At 35.0% G+C, this 24241-nt stretch overlaps 1 protein-coding gene across 2 annotated transcripts in view; it reads left to right on the top strand.

Annotated features, from left to right (window-relative positions):
* Window positions 1–24241, top strand: part of GPATCH2 (G-patch domain containing 2) — a 116290-nt gene that overhangs the window by 69204 nt on the left and 22845 nt on the right. For both annotated transcript variants that reach the window (XM_061348576.1, XM_061348577.1), the window contains exons 6-8: window positions 14936–15000; window positions 17257–17296; window positions 19369–19439. In XM_061348576.1, coding sequence (XP_061204560.1) covers window positions 14936–15000; window positions 17257–17296; window positions 19369–19439 — 176 coding nt within the window. The remainder of the gene's footprint in view (window positions 1–14935; window positions 15001–17256; window positions 17297–19368; window positions 19440–24241) is intronic.

Raw genomic sequence — 24241 nt, 5'->3', positions numbered from 1 at the left:
AACATTGGGTTGGGTTTTGAAAGTGACAGCAAGAATTGAAGGAGGAGGGAAGACACTGATGGGCAAGTGTGGGAGAAACAAAGGAAGAATAGAAAAATATAATGTGAATACAAGAAGAATGTGAAGACAAGTCACTGAATATAACTATATTGAGAGAAAGAAGAGGAATTCTTTTAAAAATGCTTGCTTTTATTCCCTAAAGGAAGCGATTTAGCAAATAGCATGCAGGTGATACTAAGAATTCTGTGACAGTAACCGGGAAGTGTGAAGTAATATAAATACTTATAGTTACCTAATATTCATTAGTGTAGTCTAATACCTTAAAAACTGTTACAAAAACCTTTATCCATATACCTGTGCTTCTTAAAGTCTGTATCTGGCCAAATTGAAGCATAACATACATTTGAAGAAGGATGGCTTATCTTTCAAAGGTAGTTCTCTTTATTCCCTACTTTTTTTTCGTTCTTTTTTCTGTGTGTCTTCATTTTCTATACCTACTAAATCTATGAAGTAAGCATTATTTAGAAGATCAAGTATTGGGTTTGCTTTATCAGCAGTAAGTTTCCAAAAACTGGCTTTATTTTTTCGGTCGACTAACGACCAACTTATTTACTAGTAAGAGGATAGCAAGCCTCAAAAGATGTAAACACCTACAAACTACACCTAAAGAAATAGTTTTTTGGTTTAGAAATAATATAAAAATAATAGAAATAGGACAAAAAGAGAGAAATATTTTTAAAATAATTTATTCTGTTCCTTATTGTCACATTCAGTGCATATGTAGGTCACTGGGCATTTCAAGGTTAGGCCAAAAAGAAGTCACATACAGAAATGCACAGAATTAGCAAATGTAGAGATATGACTGAGACCTGATTTTCCTTGCAGAACTTAGGTGTTTGAAGCAGGCTTGTAGGCAAGTTACTTTCCTTTTTGCACATAATTCAAGAGTTAGTGCCTGTGTAGCTGCAAATGGGCTGGCTTAGAGTCATGGAAGTATGACGCTTTGTGACAGGAAGAAATTCCCAAGTTATTTTCCAACTAAACTTTTGAGTGCAAGTCATATCTAAGAAAAGTATTCGGGATTGATGCCTTTAAAGGAGCTTCAAACTTTCTTATAGCTCTGATAACCTTCCACCATCAAAAAACCTCCACAAACAGAAAGAGCTCCACCAATACCCTGCAATTACTTTGGCAACAGAAATCTGAACTATAGTACTGTTTAATTACATCAGTGAATGCAATAGTTTGTGGTGGAGTTTCTTTGTTAATATGGTGGAATCAGTTTTACATGGTGTCATGCCAATCCAAGAATTCCATGTACTTCTGCTTTATTTGGTTGTTTTGTTCCAGTAGTCCTTACATTTAAAAAGCAAATAATTCTAACCAAAGAATAGATTGAAATAGTTTTTGTAGTACCTCATTTGAACCATTTTGTACAGACATATTGCAAAAACACCTTTTATAATATGAGCATCTCTACACCAGGAGCTGTCTTGAAAATGTAGTTTCATTATAAAGCTCAGACTTCTAATTAATATATGATATTTTTAATTACATGGCTGTTCTGTCGTTTCTACTGTTCCATTTGCAGACACTTTATACTAGAAGAAAAACATTCTATCATTTGATTATGTGACATGAACAGGTTATTCAGGTGTAATCCACGAGATAAATTGTGAAAGCCTCTGGAATCTCTTAAAATGGTCTCTCTTCATTTCAAGCAAAGTTTTTAGAAAGCCTGTCTAATTACACATGATAATTGTATAATTGCACATCTTAATCATTATATTTCTTCCTTAGCAAGTTACATGTATTTGCACTAATTATACTACCAAAATGTTTAATTACTAAATTATAGTCGCTTATTGGGTGGGTGCTATAATCTGCCAGGTGAGAGCAAGTTTGTAGCTAGCATTCTACAAACATAGTTATGTTTAAACTAAATATATTTAACACAAAAATGATGGTATAGTATTGTGGTGGTCTCACTTTGAACATAACTAACTACATGGTTGTCCAAGAGAAATATTCATCACAACGTAGCTGAGATGGGATAGGGATATACCAGCAGATGGAATAGTAGAAAGAATTTGCAGTATTGGGTTTTAATTGTTATAGCAAAACACAAAGTTTTATAGCAAGATGTTATCCATAACTCCTTTACATTCACTCTAATATTTCAATTTCCCATCTGAGCTATCTATTTTAAAATATATGTGGCACTCCCTTGTTTAATCACTGGAGAAAGCTCCCAGCCTTAGTCATATCAGTCAGTAGTTGGTGTCAGCTTTGACTTTGCTTTCCTTCTAAATAATGTTATTTGGGTGTCTTGCTAAGAAACAGCCTTTCTTTTTCTGTCTTTCCACACAGTTTTAATCTTTCACTCAGGCTCCTGCCTTTCTGTGTTTTCAGTTACATTTTCTTGTCTAGCCTTGACAAAACCATTTTGTCTGTTTATATCCACTTAAAATGCGGTTACAAAACTTGTTTACTTAGCTGAATATGTTTGCAGTATCATCCTTCCCCTGCATTCCCTTTCCCAACTGTTTTCAAACTTAGGGTGTTTCTGTTTCTCTTAACATCCTTCCAGATTTGTTTTTGTAGCCAAGTGTCCAGTACAGTTTAGATGTTTAAATGTGGTTTAAGATTCACACCTTGCTTTTTGAGGAATGCAGATGGGGCGTAGGGGGTCGAGGGGGTGTTGGTTGCTGCTTTGGGTTTTCTTTCTTTTTTCTTGTGCCATATGTCTCTGCATACAAGGTACTAAGATGACAATTTCATCTTGCTGCTTTTTTTTTGTTTCAGGTACCCCTAATATGACAAAATAAATGATAGTGTCAGAGAACACCAGTTCTTAATGTCTCATTTATTTTGTGAACATTGAAAAGGAAGATGTTTTTACAGCTTTTAGTGTTTGGGTAGTTACCTGATTATTATCAAGACAACCTTAAAATTAAGGGATTATTACAAAAATAAAGCTTTTACCCTTTTGATTTTAAGAATTTCCTCATTTGCTTGCTAATGTTTTGGTCTCCTTCTAGGATTGTATATTACAGCTTTCAACTGGAATATGTGTTGTCTAATAGTATTTTTTTTTTCCATAAAAGGTGTGACATACTATACTTTTAGATACACGCTTTCAGAAAGGAAATCTGTTTTAAAAAGGCACCAAGATGTGTGCATACTTCGTGCACAAAGTCTTTCATTTCTTCTTTTCTTTACAGTTAGCTGAAGTGTAACGTATTTGTGTGGGAAACAATAAAATTCTCAATATATGAGATCATGGTTAAATTCACAAGATTTTATCAAGACCATGTTTTGTGGAGAATACAAATCCAAAGTAGAATATTAGAAAAACATTGAGTGACTCTTCCAGCTACATTGTGCTTTAATTTATAATGTATAATCTATACATACTGTATAAACTATATAAAGAATCAAGCAATCATGTCTTTCAGTGTTATCTATTGCCATCATTTCCCATGCATTGAGGCTCTCACTATAGCTATTACTATAAAACGTTCCCTAAGTACATAAAGGCTCTAATCGTTAAGATTTTTATTGCCAGCCACACATACAGAGCTGCAAATTGCCTTGTTTCAGATTTATTATGTATTACTCTAGAAATTCTATAAAGATCAAAAGAACTGATTACAATGTTGACCTTTGCATTAACTCATCTGAATTTAAATTCAAGTGTTTGATTTGGGAAAATAAGTCCATTTATCATAGGTCTGCTACTGAGGGGATTGTGTAGCCCTGATTGGGAGTGCTGAGACCAAATTTATTTATTGAGCATGGGCTTGAAAATTGTTTGTAGGACAAGAGGAACAAAAGTTTGACCTGCCACTGTGTTGCACTCGGGGAACAATGTGGCAGCCGCCCTTTTCAAATGCCTAGCATTCTGTTCTTGCTGAAGAGCCAAGTGATAGTCATTATTTAAATATATATAACTACTTTGAACATAGAAGCCAATGAGCCTTTTCTCAATGAGGTAATTAACTGCTAAATACAAATATTACAGTCTAGCAATATGGTGGAAGATGTGGTATTCTGGATCTGAACATTTCCTTTTTTTAAGTCTACTTGAAGTTTACTGTCCTGGAAACATAAATATTTATGAGTGTACATTTTTGAACTGGCTCATTGGGTAGTAGAAGGATGGTAGCTTTATCAGTTAATTAATTGTAGCTCATTTAATGGGCATATTTATACCAGCTGAAGGGCTAGTCCCTTCAGAAAAGTAAATAAGAGTAAACAAAATTAGAACTAATAGAACTGGGAGTAATGTATTTGTACCAAGTCTTTGTAGCAGCGTTCACTTTCTTGTGCAATACTAAAGGTAGGGGGTTTGTCAAATATGTGCTATTTACACTTTAAAATGTCAGAATTGACAGGATTGCAGGCTTAGTCTGAGCTGTTAATGTGTGAGACCCATAATTTACTACTTAAGGATATTTGCACCCTGATTTGGAATAAATAAGTTGTGTTTAATGTGAACTTAAGGTAATTAAATTCAGATAGAATGCACGTCCTTATCTGATGGTCAGGTAGTGATAGCAGTCTACAAACAGTGTGATATGATGCACAATGCTATGTGGAGAACAGCATCTTTGTCATTTGCACACATTCTTACTCTCAGGTTGGTAAACACAAAAACACTCCAGTGATGATGCACCCAGTACATTTGTTAATGCTTTATTTGATTTTCAGTTTCCTGTTAAGGAAAATATGTATTATGCTGAATTACATCACAGTGTCTTAAAAAACCCTGAGCATTTTTTTGTGGATCACGTTAGGTGAATATGAAATTTCCAAGGTTGAGGACACTTGATATCATTTGAACCTGATTTAGTTGAGGTTAAGAATAAGCTAGGCAAAACTGGAGTAGGGCAGATATACCTGTGTCACTCAGTTTGAGAGCTGCAAAGACTTGATGTGTCTGTTGCTTTTCCAAGAAGGTATATTGGACCATGTAACTCTTACTACTTTTCCTCTCCCACCCCTAGGAGTGGGCATTCCCTCAGTAGGTGCCATCTTTTCATCCAGTATTGCACAGATGACCTCTGATTTAATAATAAGGGAATAATTCCTTTTGAGTGTGAATTGCTTTGATAACTTTTCAGAGTTTTCTGTAACTTTTCTTTGTCCAGTTGATCATTTCCCCCAGCACATGACTATATGCAGGAAGAACTGGAAAAGGTTCCCATGCATTTTATGGCACTTATGCACCTTTTCAGTGAACATCTATTTCTTGCCAAGAACGTTCCTCTTAATTAATAGATCAGTATATGATTTTTTAAAATCATTTTTAAAAGCTCAAAATTAGTATTTTTTGTGCTATTTGAATATCTGTGGGTTGTGATGCCAAGTTCCAGTGGCTGTTTCCTTATATTCTCCTTGCTAACCATTTAAGCAATATAATGCTGTCAAGGGTATGATATATACAACAGCACTTTCTGCCAATGTTACGATTTCGTGAACACTGCCATCAAATGCAATTTATTAAGACATTCAAACAGAGTTGTAGATGTACCTGGTTTGTTTTGGGGTTTTTTTTCCCAATGACTTGAGCTATTTATTTTCCTATAACTTTTCTTAGACTCACAGTTTCCAGCTAACTCTGTGAATGCGGTGCTTATCCAGTTAATATCCAGCTGGTATCCAGTTAATAACTAACTGGATGAGCTTTTCTTTGACCAGAAATTTTCACTTTTGTAGGAGCAATCTGAGTACCTTACCAACAGTCAGGAACCTACCATGCCTGCAAACCAAACCAGGCCTAATAGTATAATGAGTGCCCCCAGTTCAGCTTCCATTCTGCCACGGTGTAAAGTCTTTGGGGTATCTGATAGGATATGGAATAGCCATCAGGATAGTATTGCTTCAGTAGCTAAATAAAATGTACTGATCTTGAAACTTGCATTTAGTAAGCAAACACCTCAGATATGCATAGGCAGCAAATGAAATGCAAACTTGATAACACGATAAACTGTGCCCAGGATTATACCACAACCAACTTGAATGTTGTAGTGGATTCAGCAAGGCTTTGTGTTGGTGGTATTTGCTCAACCACCTTGAGGATGGGAGAGAAGATGAGTCAGGTTATATTAACCTGATGTCTTTGAGTGTTAAACAAAGCAGAGATTCAGAGATTTGCCCAAGCACCATGATTTGAAGGGATAGTTACTATTATCATTCAACAGCCTCTTAGTTTGGGTCTCACTGCAGATTTCATTGAAGGTGTGCTTTCACAAATACTCTGTATTTTTAAGGATAATCATTACACACAGTACCTTCTGCTTTCATTATGGTTCATTTTCCTCCCTTCTTTCCCAAACTAAAATCAGATAGGTATTCCAGCATCCCATAGGCGAATGCCTACTTTTATGTTGGCAATGAAAATACTTCCCTTGACTGGAGGTGAAGTTTTCTGTTTAGAGACTATCAGATTGTACCACAAATAGCCTCTGAAAGCTTCTGCACATACAGAAATTTTTAGCAGCAAAGCATCACTCATAGGTAGCTGGGCACAATGTACTTCAATGTCAGTGTTCTCCTTCCATCTGCTTGTCTTGGACATTGTCTTGGTAAGTCATGTCAGACCCTTATACAAGTTGTAAGCTTTTAAGGCAATTTGTCTTTATTAGGAACTATGTTAGCTCTAGAATAACTAACCCATATAAATGCAAAATGTTGGTATTTGATTCAAGATGTTCTCTATGACGAAGATCCTCTTTTTGTCTTCTGATTTCTTTCCCCTTCTGTAATAACAGGGAAAATAACTTTCTCACTCCCCAAAGGCAACTTAAAATTCCCTTGGGATTTTGCTGATAGCCACAGGCCATAATTCTGCAATGTATGAAGCTGGGTGTAAAGTCAGCCTTCTTGATGACCTGATAAAATGGGCTTTACAGCTTCATGTCTGAACACTTGCACCTGAGAGTAGAATGTTCTTTACTTGATCCCCTGACTAGGACCAAACAAACCAGTTATTCCTCTTGTCCTTATATTTACAGTGATGCTTCATAAGTAAAGGATATGCTTTTGGTAGCTGAAAGTTGCCTGTACATGGTTTTATCAGGACTTGCAGAGTATGTTGCTTAGGGACCAAAACTTAGTCTCATGGAAAAGGCCAGAAACGTAAAATTGATGCCACCAGAAACACTGGGGGAAGATGAATTGTCTTTCCCCCATGTTGATCCCAGGAACAGAAAAGCTGTGAATGAGAACAGTGCCCTGATTTCTGTCTTGCAACAGGGACAGCTATCAAGTCAGACATGTTTCCCTGCCCTCAGTCACACACACTTCTCTAGCCAATGGTTAAGCTGTACATAGCTCTAAATTTTCAAGGGGCAAAAGTACAGCTTTCGGACAGAAACATTGTTTGTAAAAGTAAGTTTAACTTGACAACACAATTCCAGAAACATCCACTAGTTTAACAAAAGAGCATAAAACAACCAGGGAAAAATATATGTTGTGTGCTGTGGAAAACATGGAACAAAACATAGCTTTAGATACATAGATGATATTTCATCTTGCTGGGGGAATCGATAGCAGATACAAGCAACATTCTGCTGCTAGAACGTAGGCTTCACCTTCCTTTATGAATTAGTGTTTTGGGATAGCTATCATTTTAACGCATTACAAGTTTAAATTACTGTAAGGAACTCTAGGCTCTCTCTTAAGAGCACACTGTGATATTTTCCATTATTTAGGGCTTGATATCATACAAAGAGAACCTGGGAGCACTCTTACTGATAAAGAGGGATTTGAGAATAAGATAATACAGTTTGAAATCAAAGTTAATGGTGCCTTTACACAATCCATTCATGAGCTTTTGGTAGGATACATCTTTGGTATCTGTGTTATGTTAGAAATTTTGCAATGCAGTGCTACCTTACCCAAGTGTTAATATCCCACTGTGGGATGTGGGACTGCTGTTAAAGCCTAACAAGCCTTATGTTTGCTTTTAAAATGTATGAGTGGAATTCCCACATTTGATTTTTTTTTTCTTTTCCCCTATTAGAACCTACTTGTTTCCATTTCCTCTGTAATAGACATCATGAATTATTTATATTTGGAGGCAAGATGATGGAAAAGCTTGAGAATGTCTTGCTAAGAAAAATCATATTTATTGTAAAATATTTTAACATCTATTTTATTTCTAGGTCATTTGGCTTAGGGAGAAAAAAAATGAAAAAGATACCTTAAGCCTGAATTTAGCTTGCCCTTAAAAGTGCCCAATGAAAAGTTGATTTCTGACCTTCCTGCTTGTTTCTTTACTGGCATATTGAAATAATGGTTATAGTTACACATTAGGAGTTCAGATGGCAGAGAAAGTGACAAATAAGAAAGGATTTCTAAAATCTACCTAAGATGCAGAGTAAAAGGCAAGCTCAAAATACAAGTGTCATCTGTATACAAATACTGTCAACAATGAAAAGGGACAGCTTTGTACCTGAAACTCCCTTGCAGTGTCCCCCACTGGTGTGAGTCCTGTTTGGAATTTCACTTGAAATAAAGAAAAAATTGCATTGTGGGTACTAATTATTTAAATGTTATCTAACCTAAAGGACAAAAGGTGATGCTTTTATATTTATTTGTATTTTATCTTTCTAAATGTGTAAATTTCATGAAGTCTGAACCAAAGCCTCCATTAGCCAAACTTTATATATTTTGAAAGGTATTTTATTCCAAATCTTACCCAAGTGTAACCTTTAAAGCAAAATTTTCTGATACCTGAATTATTTGCATCATGTGGGTAATTCTTAGGTACAGTGCTATCAGTATTCCCTCCTACTGAATCATTCTCCTGAAAATACTCTAGGTACCATCTGGGTTTTGTTGTCCAGGCTGTGATGTGGGTGACCCTTTGAAAAACAAAAGGTAATGAGGTTCTCATGCAAATGAGACGTGACTGGTTCACGACTTTAAGACCATGCAGAACTATAGGTGCTACAGTAGGAGACCTTTCTGCAGCTAGGAGAGGAGGTGAGTTCTGCCCACCTCAGTCTGGGGTTGCTAATCCTAACTGCTTCTCCAGTCGCTGGAAGTGTAGTAGTACGGAAAAGATGGGGCAGAATGAGACCTCTCTGTACTTCTGTCTGTTGTGAGTATGTTTTCAGGGAGATAAGACCGTGGGCTTCAGTTCAGTGTGGCAATAGGGCAATCTCTTTTAACTGCAGTGGCTGGCCATTTGTTTTTCATTTAGTTAGACTCTATTAAACTGAAATCCCTTTCTCTTTTGAAATGAAAAAGGCATCACTGCAGTCTGCATTCTAGTCACAGTGTTTTTCTTCTGTTTTCTGAAAATAGTCAAATCAAGCATTAACACGTCTATATTAATGGCTATATAGATCAATGGAACTGGTGTCAGCATGTTTAAAATGAGGTTTGATGTATAAGTAAAATGAAAAGACTTTAAACCAAACTATTTAGCTTGAAGCTCCATTTATATGGTGTATGTTTCAAGCTAATAATCAGGGTTTACTCTGGGTCAGCATGTCATATCCCAGTGGTGTCTAGTGAGATGGAGGGTTATCTTATATGTCAGCTAGATAACCTTGTGGACAGTTTTGAGCAGTGGAGATAATGGGACTGAATTCTGAAACGAGGTAGAATTCTGAAATGGGGCAGAATTCAGAATAGGAGCTAGTAGTATCAGAGTATAGTGTCATACATGAGCACTGTGCAGCTTCTTATGAAGGCAGTCACCTTTTGGCATCAGTAGCCACTTATTTTTGACAATAATCCTACTTGATAGAGTGCAATTAAAATGTGGGAGAATGGCAAATCAGGTACATATTCCTACAGAAAAAAAAAGGGAAGTAAAACATTTCCTTGCTACTGGTGCTATCCTTTTTTTTTTAATCTATTTTTTTTCTATTTGAATACAGATACTGCACAATAATAAATTTATGTTTCCATGTTTTGCGCAGCTTCTACTATCCAAGTTGTGCTGTCCACAATTATTGTGTTAAAAAAAAAAATGGTTTATTCTCCTTTTTTTTCTTACTGAAATATGATTTTTATGTGCTATGAGGAAATTGTAGGCTTTCATTCTTCAGGTTTTTATTATTCTGTATTTTAGTGGTTTCAACTTTATAAATAAGGAAAAGGCACATTTATGAAAGTTATAGTTACATAGTCCCTGTTTTCATACCATCTCAGATGATGCAGCAGTCTTTCTAACTGTGCATTGAAATCAAACCATTGGTAACATAGTTGAAATAATTCAGTATTAATCAAAGTATATGCTATATAAGCAAATTACAAAATATTTGAGTTTAAGGTTTGCTTGACCTTTACAGGTAGCACAATATATCCTGTTGTATTCCATAATCAGCTTTTAGGAAAAAGACTTCTGCATGTATATATTCACAAGAATATATTTTGACAAATCGTAGAAGCACCAGTATTAAAGGCATTTTTACTACTGTCTATTGTCTCACTCAATTGATGTTTGCTTTTAATTTTTAGCCATAATGTGAATTATTTAGCACTGACAAGAAGATTCTTTCTGTTAACATTTATTCACACATTTGATAGCCACAGTTGTTAACTCACAGCATAAGCTTAGTGACTTCTGTAGCCTTTGGTCAGCCAGTAGAGGCCACTCATAGCTTGCTGCTGAAGCTGGGCGGTGATTTAAAAATGGGGGGTTTGTTGCGGCATAGCTTTTTTAATCCACTCTGAGCAAGCTTATGCTGCTCTGAACTGTCAGAGTATAACTTGTACCTGCAAAGAGTTCTGAGTTATTCTGCTTATATATGTAAATGCATTTAATACTGACAGTTTTTCTTTTTCCTGTAATAAGTCCTTTGGCAGTAGGAATAAAAATCACCTTCAGTATCATACCTTAATCAGTTGAAAGGAAATGCTTTGATGACATCCTTTGTTGTTGGTACAGTCTTTACTGACATTATATTACATTAATGAAGTAAGGAAAAACTATTACAGATTACAGAGACAGGTCTTGTTTGTATGGGGGTTTTTTTGAGTTCCCCAAATGGGGAGCTGAGCTGTAGAAAACAACTTCCCAAGGTCAAAACTGCAAGCCTGCAGCAGAGCAAAGAATTGAACCTGCATCTCGGGTCAAGGCTAGTATCCTAATCAGTGCTCTGCTGTTTCCTCCTGTCTGTATCACTGGGTGGGTAACTTGATGATAATTTTACAAGTAAAAACATGATGTCAGTATTTTAGATCGTTCTTAACTAATAATTCTTAACTAACACAGTCACAGCACTACTGAAATCAAAATCCTGTTCACTTAGGGGAAACTACGATGTCACCCTAAGAATAAGTTTTATATCCAAACAGACAGCTAAAATATAATAAAGAGCTTTTATATGCAGCATATTGCTACAGGGTTTAATTAGTAGCTCCCTGTACTGAAGGAAATTCAGTTTCATTTCAATAAAATTTGTTAAATGTTAGCTATTTACAGAGTAATGAAGTAGCAAAATTTTGGCCATTGTTTTGTTACCATAATACAGTTGTCTAATACAATTCAGAGAGCTGCCCTCACCATTTTACTTAATATAGAACATTGAAGTAGTGGTACTGTGTGTGTGTTTGTCCAGTCCTGAGGAACTTCACCTTTTATCAAGCAGCTGTGAGCTGCTGTTGGAGCAGTGCTGCCACATAGTATTATTTCATATTAAATATTAGGAGTCTCAAAAGAAACTCTCCTACTGACTGCCTTGCAAGTAGAACACATACACTTTCTGCTTTACCTGCTGCTTTTTCCATAGGCCAAGTAATTTTTTTCCATTATCCACTAGTATTTATTTTCTCTGTTTTAATAACTTCTCCACTGTTACCATATTACATACCTAAAGGCAGTATGTATGTACCAATGTATATCATTACAATGCATCATTAAACTTATTCTGTTACCTATTCTATAGTATATAAAAGCTAGTGTATGAAAAAGATTTAGGACAAAATGTGGATACTTTCTGCTAGTGTTGCTATTTAAACAACCGTGTTTACATCCAGGCCAGTCTCTTTTCAGTAGTCCTTTTTGTTTTACATTTATAATTATCTTAAAAGCAGCTGAGAAAAACTCTGTTATAGTAAAGATTTAAAAAGTAATTCCCTGTTTTGCTTTGAAACATGAGATTTAAACCTTCCCTGTTTCTCTGAAAGAGCAGTGCTCAGTAGCAGAATTTTCTTTTAATCTCTGGTACCATAGTTTTTCTTTTCTATGTGTTAATCATTCAGTAGGAAACTGTACATGAGGAGAGGTATTTTGATCAGTTGTGTGAAAAGAAATGTAGAGAAAACTCTTTAACAGTCAGTGAACCATGGCTAGGTGAAGACTTTGTGGAGTTTGAGCATCACTTAAAGGTAACCTCTACATTCAAGATGTGCTTCTCTGGAATGGTCAGTTTGGGCCCTTCAGCAAGAGTGTGCTTGTAGAAGGAATAAAAATGTAACGGTAATGTCAAGCTATGGCAGTGATTCAGTAATGTATACTGTGAAAGCTGGTTTTATTTTCTTAGTTTTCTATGCTGCTCCAAATCAATTGCTTCTCTTTGCTGTGGAGACTCAACAGATCTTTGGAGTAGATTTTTCTGGCAGTGAGGTAGCTAGGAGATGAAGATGAAGATGGGTATTAGGTTTTGCTTTGGCTTTTGATACCCTAGATGAGTTATACAGACAGAAATTCATTAGCATTAGTGTACAATAATCAGCATTCAGTTTTATGCAAAGATGTCTATTTATGCATTATTAACTTTAGTTTTATAGATATACTGTCGCTGTTTGGTTAACTGAAGCGATCTGGGGTGTGCAAGAGAAACCTGGGCAGTATACTTTGATCAGTCATAACTGTATTCCAAGCAAGTTCATATTCTCTTATAATTCAGTGGAAAAACGTATTTCTGTGGTTTAGATATTAGTTTAAAACTGGCAATTTATCAAGTGATTTTTCTGGAAATTTCCATGCTTATTATATTTCAGATTATGTATTTTGAGTAAACTGGAAACTTAAACTTGTTTCCATAAGTGTGGCTGCAAGTAAACAACCAATTTTAGCCTAGAAAATAGCTTTTGCTTCTGTCAACATGTTGTTTATTTTCTCCCTGAGATAAAAAGTTTAGTTTTCTGATATTTGTACCAAGATAAAGTCTGTAAACAAGATTAATACAGTGTGGAAAAGGTTGTCAGCAGCCCTGGCAAAGGAAATAAGTTGCCTCTACATAGAACATACTGTAAACTGAATAAAAGTGTCAGGTCCACCATGAGATAATGTGATCATGAACCTCTAACAAAGCATGACATAGGCACAGTTGGCTTTTCTTATGGCCACAGTGTAGAAAATGGATTACTATATTCCAGGGATACCCACTGGAATAGCATGAAAACCTCATTTTGAGATTAATGCAGGATGTAACTCTCAAGAGCTGAGCTACATGTTTACCTATAGTGTTAAAGTAACAGTTTAGTTATTAATCTTAAAATTTGGAAAATATATATTAAAATACTTGTTAATTTTTCTACTTTATGAATTGACATTTCTCTTTCTCATTATTAGGTGAACTATGACACTGAGATAGTAATATTTGGTTACTGTTTTATTATTTCGTTATGACTTTACTATTATATTATGTGGCTCTGTAAGGTCTCAATAAGTCTAATCAAACAGTAAATTCCAAAGGCAGGTAAAGCTGTACGTTTTCTTCTTCCATGTAGCTGCCATGATTTCCTCTACTGGAGATTTGTATGTTTTCATAGATTTTTCTGCAGTAAGGTTTTACCAATTCCTTTCAATCACCATCAGCCCGAAAAATGACACCACTTTAGGGTTTCTCAGTTCAGCCCCAAGTGACATTCTTCAGGTCAAAGGAGCCGATTTTGGTCAAATACTTTAACCACGTAGAACTTTCAAATTATTCAGTGAGTGTCCTTGAAAGTTTTCAAGACTTGGAGCTTCAACTCTTCTGGCTTTTATCCATTATGACACCAGATGAGTAGGGACTTTTCCCTTTAAAAGTTGAACACATTGTTCTTCTCATGAAGAGTAGGCTGCTTTTATCTGTGAATCTTCTGCCTATGTACTTTTGGTAAGCCTGAGCCATCCAGATGTATTACTGAGGTTTTGTGGTCTCCTTTCAAAACCGGCAGAGCATCTGACTTCATTCCCACCTCTGGTCGTTTACTGACAATAAAGATAACTCCCAGGAATTGAAAATTTCTTCCTGTGTTGTTTCCAACAGGAATAGTTGGTTCTTCAAGCATGAGTTTCATCAGGAAGTCTCATTCTGCTGCTTTTACCTACCTGTATGTGCAGACAATTTAAGCAGATTGTAAAAATAAAAATAAAGCTCTTTTTATGCATTCTTGAGCAATACGAAGAGTATAATCATCTGTTAAAGTCTGCATGTGCTATCATGCATTCTTAAGTTCATTCTTCAGTTGAGAATATTACAGTTTTTGCTTTCAGTATATATAAAGCACTAGACAAGGACTACAGTACAGCATGGTAAACAGTATTTTATCTTTGCTTTCTCTCCTACATCAATGTGAGTATCAGAAGCTTTGTGCTGGAATACAAAGGTTGAAAGGTTTTTAATAAACTTATTGCTGTATTATCCATAAGTAATGAATTTCAAAACATCTAACTTTCATTTTTTGAAGATAAAATCCTTTGTGAACTTTTCAAAAGGAGCTTAGGCCGCCGACATCTGTCAGTGTCTGATGTCTGACATCCAATCAGGCTTCCACATAAAGGATTTTGGGAAATCCTGCATAGTACTTCCTGCATTCAGATTTTACTTAAAAATTGCAGCTATTTCTAATTGCATTTACTGTCTTTAGTGTACTGTGTCTGGTTTATATTCAGTATTTCTGATGTTTTCTTAATAAACAATCACTGTGTGTACGTGATGCCTCATGATTCAAAGATTTGTTTTCTTTTTGCTGTTAGATAACTCCAGGACCAGGTGGTAGCAGGAAAACAGTTCACATGTCCCAGGATTGTCTTCACCATGAGTGAGTATCAGTGATGGGAGTTATAAGGGGATTTTTTAGTAGTAGTAGTAGTAGCAGCAGTATTAATATTATTGCTATTATTACTATTATTATTGTTGTTGTTTGATTTACAGTATTACCTCTGTCCTGAAGCCACATTTTACAACTGTACAAACATGATAAAAGAGCCTGAACTCAGTTACAATCTTTATTTTTATTTAATTTTTAATATTTATATTTAATTTTTTGTATTTATAATAATTATAATAAATAATTTATAATAATAATGTGAATTTATAATAATTTTGTGTTTCTTAAGGAAACGTGAACTTCGGTGCTTTGTAAATATGCTTTTATTAACTTAGTAGGTGTATACTTTCCTAAAATGCAGCCTTTTTAAGGCTAGATAACAAATGCAGGGTTTTTTTAAAATACCTGCTTTATTTTTCTTCAAAGGGAAATTCAGAAATACCAAGCCTGCATATATGAAAATGAACAAGCATCACATCTTTGAGTCTTAAACATGATGTATCATGAGAGGAATAAGGTTATGATAATTTCCTCAAAAAGACATTGAATTAGTTGTTTAGACACATGTAAACAGGGAATGTCATTCAGTTTGTTTAGTTACTCCAGTGTGCCATTATTGTAAACTCTTATTCTGTTCAGCTGACAACATTTAGTAACATTATTTCTTGGTTATCTCTTTTAAATAATTACAATAAGATTAAATTTTCTTATATTTTCCACATCAGAAATTTAAAACACAGACACACGTGATTAGGAAATAATATATTTGGGCATACATTTTTATGTTCCAACTTCTGTTAGAACCATCTACTGTTTAAAACAAAACTTGCCAAGGATCAGATACTACAAACAGCAAATCCTCAGTAACAAGTGTTTTATGCTACTGATGTACTTAACTTGCTAATGTGTGTGTTAACTGAAGCGGTTGTGATTTCATAAGTTATTTGTACCATAAAGTAATTCAGTTGGTATTTTATGGGGTTTACTTTTGTTGATTTTATTAAACAAACAAATAATGCTCTAAATAAGTTAATGGACAAAATCATAAAAATCAGCGTGGTGTGAATATCACTTTCTCATTACAAGAGGTCTTATTCTTTATGATGGTTTTTAATGTCTTAATATAAGAGGCATTCAAATTATTTCAATTCTTTTTTTTTTTCAGTAGAAATATGGTCTACTAATAATTTAGTCCGTGATGCACTGATTTGCCACAAACCAGCAGAGCTTATGCAGAGGATATCCCAGTTGCTGCTCTTCCTTGAGCATTTGCTGTTGACATTGCTCAGAGACAAGATACTTGTCTGGAATTTAGATCTAGCCCATTATATTTGTCATCTTCTTCAGCTTCTAGATGTTTGTGACTTTATTTGTTGGGTCACTCACAATAAAAGCTTAACAGCAGATAATGTAATGGGGTTTTTTTGCAGTATTTTAATGGCTGGAATTCTTTTATCCATTGCCCAAAACTTACTGCTTACATGAGTAATATATAGATGCAGTATGTAATTTCAGATCCCCCTTGTTTTGTTTTTTCTTTCTCCTTTTCATTTTGCAAGTGTCAAGATTTGCCTCCAGTTTGTATAACATTTAGTACAGCTACATTCAGATGTTAATTCAGTTCTACATGATCACAGTGTGTGTGTGAACCAGTATTAATATGCTTTTGCTGGTATTGAGAGAAGAGTCACATTGTGAGTTCTTGTCCCTGCATACCAGTGTGTCTATGAAATAAGGCTGCCAATACTCAGAATTGTGCAATTATAGAGAGATATTAATCCACAGAACTTACAGACTTTGAATTCACTTTATATTCAAACTCAAACCTCAGTTTTTTAAATAATGCAATGTAACTACCAGGTAGTCCACAATTCTTAAAGATCTCTTCAGCTGTAATCATTAATAAGTGGCACTTCAGCACTAAATATGTAATTGCTTTTATTTATAGCACATTCATTACAGTGTCTTAAAATACTATCATTTATATAAAACTTTAGCTTGTTCGACAAAGTATAATCACCTGTAAAGCCAATAGCTGCTCAGAAATGAAATTTGTGGTGCATTCTTTCAAAACTGTTATGGACTTAGAGAGTTCAATAAAAATATCCCATAAAAATAAAGCATAGCCAAAGGCTGTATTTTCCTGGCAGACAATAAAATACTCAAAAGCACGCACAGACTGGTCATATGACAGCATGTGCTTTGTTAGTTATATTGTTAAACCTGTCTTTTCTTTTTCTCCCACAGCCACTGGTTTAGCCCTGGGGCTAGGAAGGAACATAGCCAGGTAAGAACTGCTTTGATTGAGAACAGTTTACTTGAGATGCATAAAGGAATTTAACTACCTCTAGTCCAGAGGTAGTGGGCTAATACCTTAAGTTACTATAAACAAAACAGATACGATTTCACATTTTCCTGTAAGGAAGCATATTAACAGTAGCGCTTTTCAGAAAGTACCTTGATTAAAAATCTTTAATTAGTCACTTAATTCCAAATAAGTGTCTTTTGAGTTTTATCAAGTTCAGTGAAAAGTCTGATTTTTTTTTTTTTTGAGTTTGTCAATTGTAATGTCTCCAAATGTTGTGTTTCTCACAATGCTGGAAAGCAAAACATTTGACTCACAAAATCAAGAAATGCAGAGCAGTGACAAGAGCAGGCAGGCCTCTACGGGAAGATCTTCAATGCCATTTTTCTGCATTTCATTGGTTAAAACGACCACAGCAGTAAAAAAGAACTGTAAAGTCTCCATCATGGTGAAGATGTTGGTGAAACCATGCCACCAGTTTGTCTACTGAGTCCCTGCAGTGTAGTCCCTAGAAGGTCCAAGCCTAGAGATGTGGTAGAGGGAATGTGAAGGCATATTTAATATTTGTTTAGCAACATGGCACTTATTTCTTTAGTTTGTCTTCAGACATGGAGATATACCTTATTTTATGGGTGGTAGTAAGGTCTAAACAGAACATACTGTCCAGGAGCTATAAAATGTGGAAGTAAGTCTGGCTTTATTTCATAAATGTAGACTTAACTTTAACTATTCAGTAAAAGTAGCTGAATATATCATCACTGCATTGAAATTTAAGACTAAAGGTCCATAGATATTGGAATGCTACTATGAGGTCTCCATGCAGCTTCTCTTCTCCAGACTGAACAACCCCGATTTTCTTAGCCAGTCTTTGGGTAAAAAATCATGACTACCTTTAAATATGAATTTTAAGTGATCTCATTCATTGATGTTAAGAAAATGGAAATGTTATTTTACAAAAATATATCAGAATAAGGTGCCTTACCTTTATATAGTCTTCAGATTGCCTTTGAAAACCAGACTGGACAATTTTACTGCATCTGAGAACTAGATAGTGGAAATTATGAGGAGCATTCCTTATACAAGCAAGCTAGAGCTGGGTACAAATTAATCAAATGCAATTTTATAGTTAAGCGTAAATTTTTTGGAGTCCATACTCATGTACAACACATTGGCCCATCATAAAGTTCATAATTTCCTAATTATCAGTGGACTTTTAAATGTGTTTGCAGTAAATATTAGGTCCATTTACCTGTAATCTGCTTCTAAAACAGTCTTTCAGTCTATACTTTCTTCAATATAGATTCAAGAAATATTTGTAGTTTTTATACTGTCTAGTTTTAGTTTCTTTGGTGTAAATTTGACACTACAACACAACAACAGTAAAGTTGTTCTTTACTGTCACTGCTGCTTTACTCATGCTGACAAATATAATGCTGGAAATAGATTTCTCAGTATTGGAGATAGTTTGAATGAAAAGCCGTCCTTGTCTAAAAATAAATAAAAGAATAAATAGGAGCTTGTTTTAGAAGCTGAGTCACCATTTCAGTTAAATGAATCCTTCATTATTCCTGCTCCCCCGCTATTCTGGGAAGCTTTAATACCCTGGTTTTGTTAATTCTGCAACTTCCAAATTACAAAAGCTCCTGGGGCTCAGAAGAGTTTATAACTGTTTCATAACTGCTTAGGTACAAGTGCCAGCCTGAATAGTTTTTCATAATTTAAGTGTTCTTCAACATATTTAATTATGAAATTTTGGTAATTGAAATTGTGAAAATCATAAAATTTTACAGATATGTTGGTTGTGAAATTGTGAATTGCATATTAATATGCTTTGAGAATGATTTAATTTTTACATGTTCAATTACTTGGTGGATGTATCCTGAAATATTCTCTGTTACTGTAAAATCCTATTAATATCCACCCCTTTTAGAGTCTTGGGGCAAAACTATTGATAGATTACTTAAGAGGAGAAAGAATGGCATTGCCAAGATAAAATCTCTAGAAAGAAATAAGGGCTTTGTTTGTGAGACTGTTACGAACTTTCTTTTTATTAGCTTCAGCTCCTGCGAGACAACCGCTCAGAGAGAGGACACAAGAAAAACAGCTCTGTAAAAACAGCAAGCAGGTAAGTTAATACTGCAGCAGTCATTAATACTGTGCATTAACTTGTTGACTTTGTTACTCAACATTTTATATAGAAATTACACCATTCTTCTGAGGTATTTTGAGAGATCTTTTTTGTGTGATTTTGTTGAAAGGATTTCTTTTATATGACGTAATCTTTGCCTAACATGGGTATTAGAATTTATTGGTGACTATATCCAACTACACTGACTAAACTTAATCGCTTTAGTAAACATCAGAATTAAGTGGATGCCAAAGTAAGGTTTGTGCTTCTGGCATGTAAGTTAATTGCTGAAAATGGATAAGATCACCATTATGCATACATGGTTTTAAAATCAAGAACATAACTCAAATGCTGTAACACTTAAATTGTTCTTATATCACAGTTTGACAATAAAAATGTCATTGTGAAGACTTATTAAAAACAATTCTAGTTCTATGCTCCAGCTTCTTTCCACCCCTTCAGAAGCCAGAATATTCAGCGCTGAACTGATGGGCACTGCCCTAGGAGTCTGTTTCTAGAGGAATATTTTATTACCCACTGAATCTATTCTGCCAAATAATTATTTGATTGTAGGTTTGTTTGTTTTAAACTGGAAACCACAGAAGTATTTCCTTTGTTATGCACACACCTGACATGATTTTTATTGTTCTGTAAAGATGGCAGTGTGCTATCAAATTACTTTTTGAACAAATTTACAACAGATTTATATATTCCGGTTAGACCTAAGGAAGAAGTTCTTTACAGTGAGGGTAGTGAGGCAATAGCACAGGTTGCCCAAGGAATTTGTGAATGCTCCATCCCTGGCACAGTTCAAGGCCAGGCTGGACAGTGTTGAGCACCATGGTCTAGTGTGCGGCAAATCCCTGCCCATGGCAGAGGGTTGGAACTAGATGATCTTAAGGTTCTTTCCAACCCAAACCATTCTATGATTCTATATCATCATGTAATATGATGGTTTTGAGACGCTTGTCTTTCAGGCACTTGTCTTTTTTTTCAGGATGATCACATATATACTAAGGTTTTTATACTGTTAAATGCTTGCTTTGACAAGTACCTGGAAAGGGAGACCAATACATCTTCCAAAAATATGTATATTAAATATTAATCTAGTTTATTGTGTATAAGTTTTGGTTACATACTCTAAAACGTTGGGTGTGCAAGTGTTGGTCATTCATCTTCAGAAATTTTGGTTATCTTCATTTATTAAACCTTGTATATTAAGCCAAAAAATTAAATCATATTTTTGCTCAGAATTTTAGAATGAGTTCAGTTTAGGTATGAACCTTCACCATAAATGCACTTACTATTTGGCTGCTTACAAGAAACTGAGAGTATAAAATAGATGAAAAGAGAGCAGTAAGAAACAGATCATATTTAAAGTCAGTTTAGGATCTTTTCTATACTGTAGCAATTTAAAACAGTGCCTGAGGAATTTGAAATCATAACTTTGGTGTTTGTTATTCTGACTCTTGGGAAGTTATTGCTACCTATACAAACAGTTGAATTTTCTAAAGTGGCATTAAATACCTGAAGTGATTTTCAGCCTTTCTTCATGCCCAATCAGCAATGCATTAGTAGACTGTTATCCCAATAAACATTTGGCAAGGTGGTATAAAAGCAATAGGTGGCAAATCCAAGACTGAAGACTGTCCTTTTCCATAAAGTAACTGTAATATTAAAGTAAGACTTACATAAACCATTGTTACAATGTACGTAAAACCACACTATCTTATAATAATGCAATACCATTAAAAACAGCAAGGTCACTTGCTAATGTTTCCTGGTACCATCATCTCTGTTTTCAAAGGCTTTTTCCTCTGGATGGATTCAGGTTATTTCAAAATAATTATTTGTGCTGTATATCAGAAACCCACAGTTTTCTCTGCCTACCACAGAAACTTCATTGATAGTTCTTTAAAGTGGCTCAAAGAAAAATTCTCAGACTTCTATGATAATGATATTTTTAACAGGCCATCTGCTGTCTTAGAATATCAAATCATATGCATCTTATTTACAAGGTATATACTGAGCAAACTTTAACATCCTTTCTACAGTTTAGCTGTTGAAAATAAGAATTTAATTTGCACAATGTGCAAACATCTTTCAGGCCAGTCGCATGCCTCGTGACTACTTTCTCCCTATAGTTTGTGATCTATAATCTAATATTTTGCTTTTTATCAAAATCTGTTACAGTCAAAATAGGTAATTTCAGACATATAAGAACAACACGGGACAATTACATATGTTCATAGTACCTATCCTCATTTGATTCAAGACAATTTCTCTGGGAAGGTGGTTGGAGCCAGATGATCTTTAAGGTCCTTTCCAACCCTAACCACTCTGTGAATCTCTTCCTTACAAAAGAAATTCATAGCGCATAGTGACATATTTATCTGTGGTTAGTACTGAAAGCTGATTTTCTTGTGACTTAATTTTAAATCATCACTTCTACCAAAAGGGTTAATCTTACTTTCAGCAGGCAATACAGAGAAGGAAAACGTGTCCGCTTAACAAGGTACCCATAGAAATTACTGGTTTGATAGCAAATTATGTTCACAGAGTTAATAAAATGGTGAACATCAGCTCATTTGCAAATGTTCATCTTCATTACTCTGTATGAAATCTTAAAATGGAAATCTGTCATTTAGATTTTTACATGGGCCCAAATACTTTAAAACCCAGTAAACTGAGTTTAATTTGGTAAACAATGATACCAGTCAAATGTCACAAGGTGAAGTTACAGAATTAAGTAACTTTGTAAGAAATCCTTCATTATTTTTGTGTGCTACATGCATATGCAGTTAAATCATCTTTTAAAAACAAGTGTTTACTCACACCTGAAAGTCTGAACCTTTCTAAAATTGACTGTAAATTAGTTCTTGCATGTGTTGAACTATTACAGTTGACATGTCAAATTCAGGTGAACAACCCCTTAAAGAGGCATACATAAAGTAATATCTGTGACCTTATATTGTCTCACTGTTTGCTGCTAAATGCAGTGATAGAACAGCAGCGGCAGATAAGTATTGGACATTCTATAAAATTATTGTACTTTTCCGTAATAAAGTTTAATCTGCTTTTATTGCAAGACTGAGTTTCTCTGGGTCTTTCTTTGTATAGTTTTCACACAACTTTATTAGTTTTCTGTCCTGGAAGACCTTTTATCTGGTTTTTGTATGTGTAAGACATACATATGTGCACACATGTTTTTCTATGCTTTCCTTGACTTTTCTTACCCATTTTGGATGGCTGAACCCAATTCTTGTCTCAGCATGTAGACAACATGTAAATACCCATATTACATTAGATCAGTCACTTGTGGAATAATTTACTCTGCAAATGCATCAGAAAGGTGTGTAGCTCTAAGCATTGGTAGTTGTCTGCAGCTGTCTGTGGTGGAATAATACTGATACTTTCTGGGTGAGTTTTACTATACTGTTGCTTGTCTTAGGCTTCTTTTGTCAAAGTTAATAATAATGAGCCAGTCCTCTATAAACTAACATGAACTTTTACCAGTGGCAAGATAATTGGATTGTTGAGAACTGTTGATATGGCTACTCATGAACCAAGGAGGGGGACAGTCCTGCACCACAAAACTTAGAACCTAGATAGATTATGTTGTGCTGATGCACATTAGCATTTGTATTCTTCTGTATCTGACATATTTAAAGATATACATCTATTTATGATACCTTTACAGATAAAGCTTAATCTAAAAAGATGTATTTTCCCATTATTTAAATTATATAACCAGTACTAAATAATGCTGGTTTAGAAGCTGCATTGATTTTTCCCTTATAGCCTTGAAAAAGTTCTCTGTTTACATTATCTCTGAATTAGGACAGGAGCAATCCCCTCCCCAATCCAGCTACACTGCTTTAAGGTGTTAATTCTTCCTTGTTTTCACTGTACTCTTTCACCACTAAAGAAGTTTTCTTGTCTGCATGTTTTAATATGCTTCAGACAAAACCAGCCTGGTTAGCTCAACTCACCTATTTAAATTAAATTGGCTGGTTTTGTACAAACCATATTAGTGAGAGCTCACATGATTTCTTCCTCCAGCAGAGCTGTGGAGATGATAATCTCCAGCAGATGTGTGATAAAAAATAGCTTGGAATAGTAATGTCTTCATCTGGCACAGTTGTTAGCAGACCAAATGTCTGTCTGCAGCCCGAGGCTGTGGGCAAACAATTGACTATGATTGAGTTATGGTGAGTTAACAAGTTGCTGCTTGGCAGCTGAACTGCCATAGCTGATCATGCGCTTGCTGTTTGCCTGCTATGAGGTAAAACACAGTATCTGAAGTCACCTTTGTAAAATGTTACGAAAACGAGTCCTACCTAAAGAAGATTCCCCAAGGCTATGAGATTCTGTTGGTCAGCAATGGAGACAGCACTGAACGGTATTTAGCTGAGCTGCTGTAACATGATTTTGAACATGTGATTATATTATTAAGTATATGGGGCACATCCATCAAACAACTGTCTGCCTGTCTCAATATTTAATGTATTTATCCTCACAATACCCTTATGAAGTTAGGAAGTACTTTTATTCTCATTCGACAGAATAACCGGAGTACTTAAGCAACTTCATATTTTGCCCTTGGTCATACAGTTGTTGCCATAACTGGTTAATATATGCTGTAATATAAAAGCAAAAGATTTGCAGATTGGGGTAACAGCAGACTACTGAATAAGTTAAGCTTGTGTAATTATTTCTTCTACTGTTCATAATGGCCTTGTATCATAGTGCTTTTGCAGTATGTTCCTGTTAAGTATCATTAATTATTTTATTTACAT

Source organism: Neopsephotus bourkii, unplaced genomic scaffold (genome assembly GCF_033783945.1).
Source record: "Neopsephotus bourkii isolate Nb327-2 ecotype Australia unplaced genomic scaffold, CSIRO-AGI_Nbou_v1 NB_360, whole genome shotgun sequence".
Lineage (NCBI taxonomy): Eukaryota > Metazoa > Chordata > Aves > Psittaciformes > Psittacidae > Neopsephotus > Neopsephotus bourkii.
Note: the sequence above shows the minus strand (reverse complement) of the source record. Positions and strands in the feature narration are given on the sequence as shown.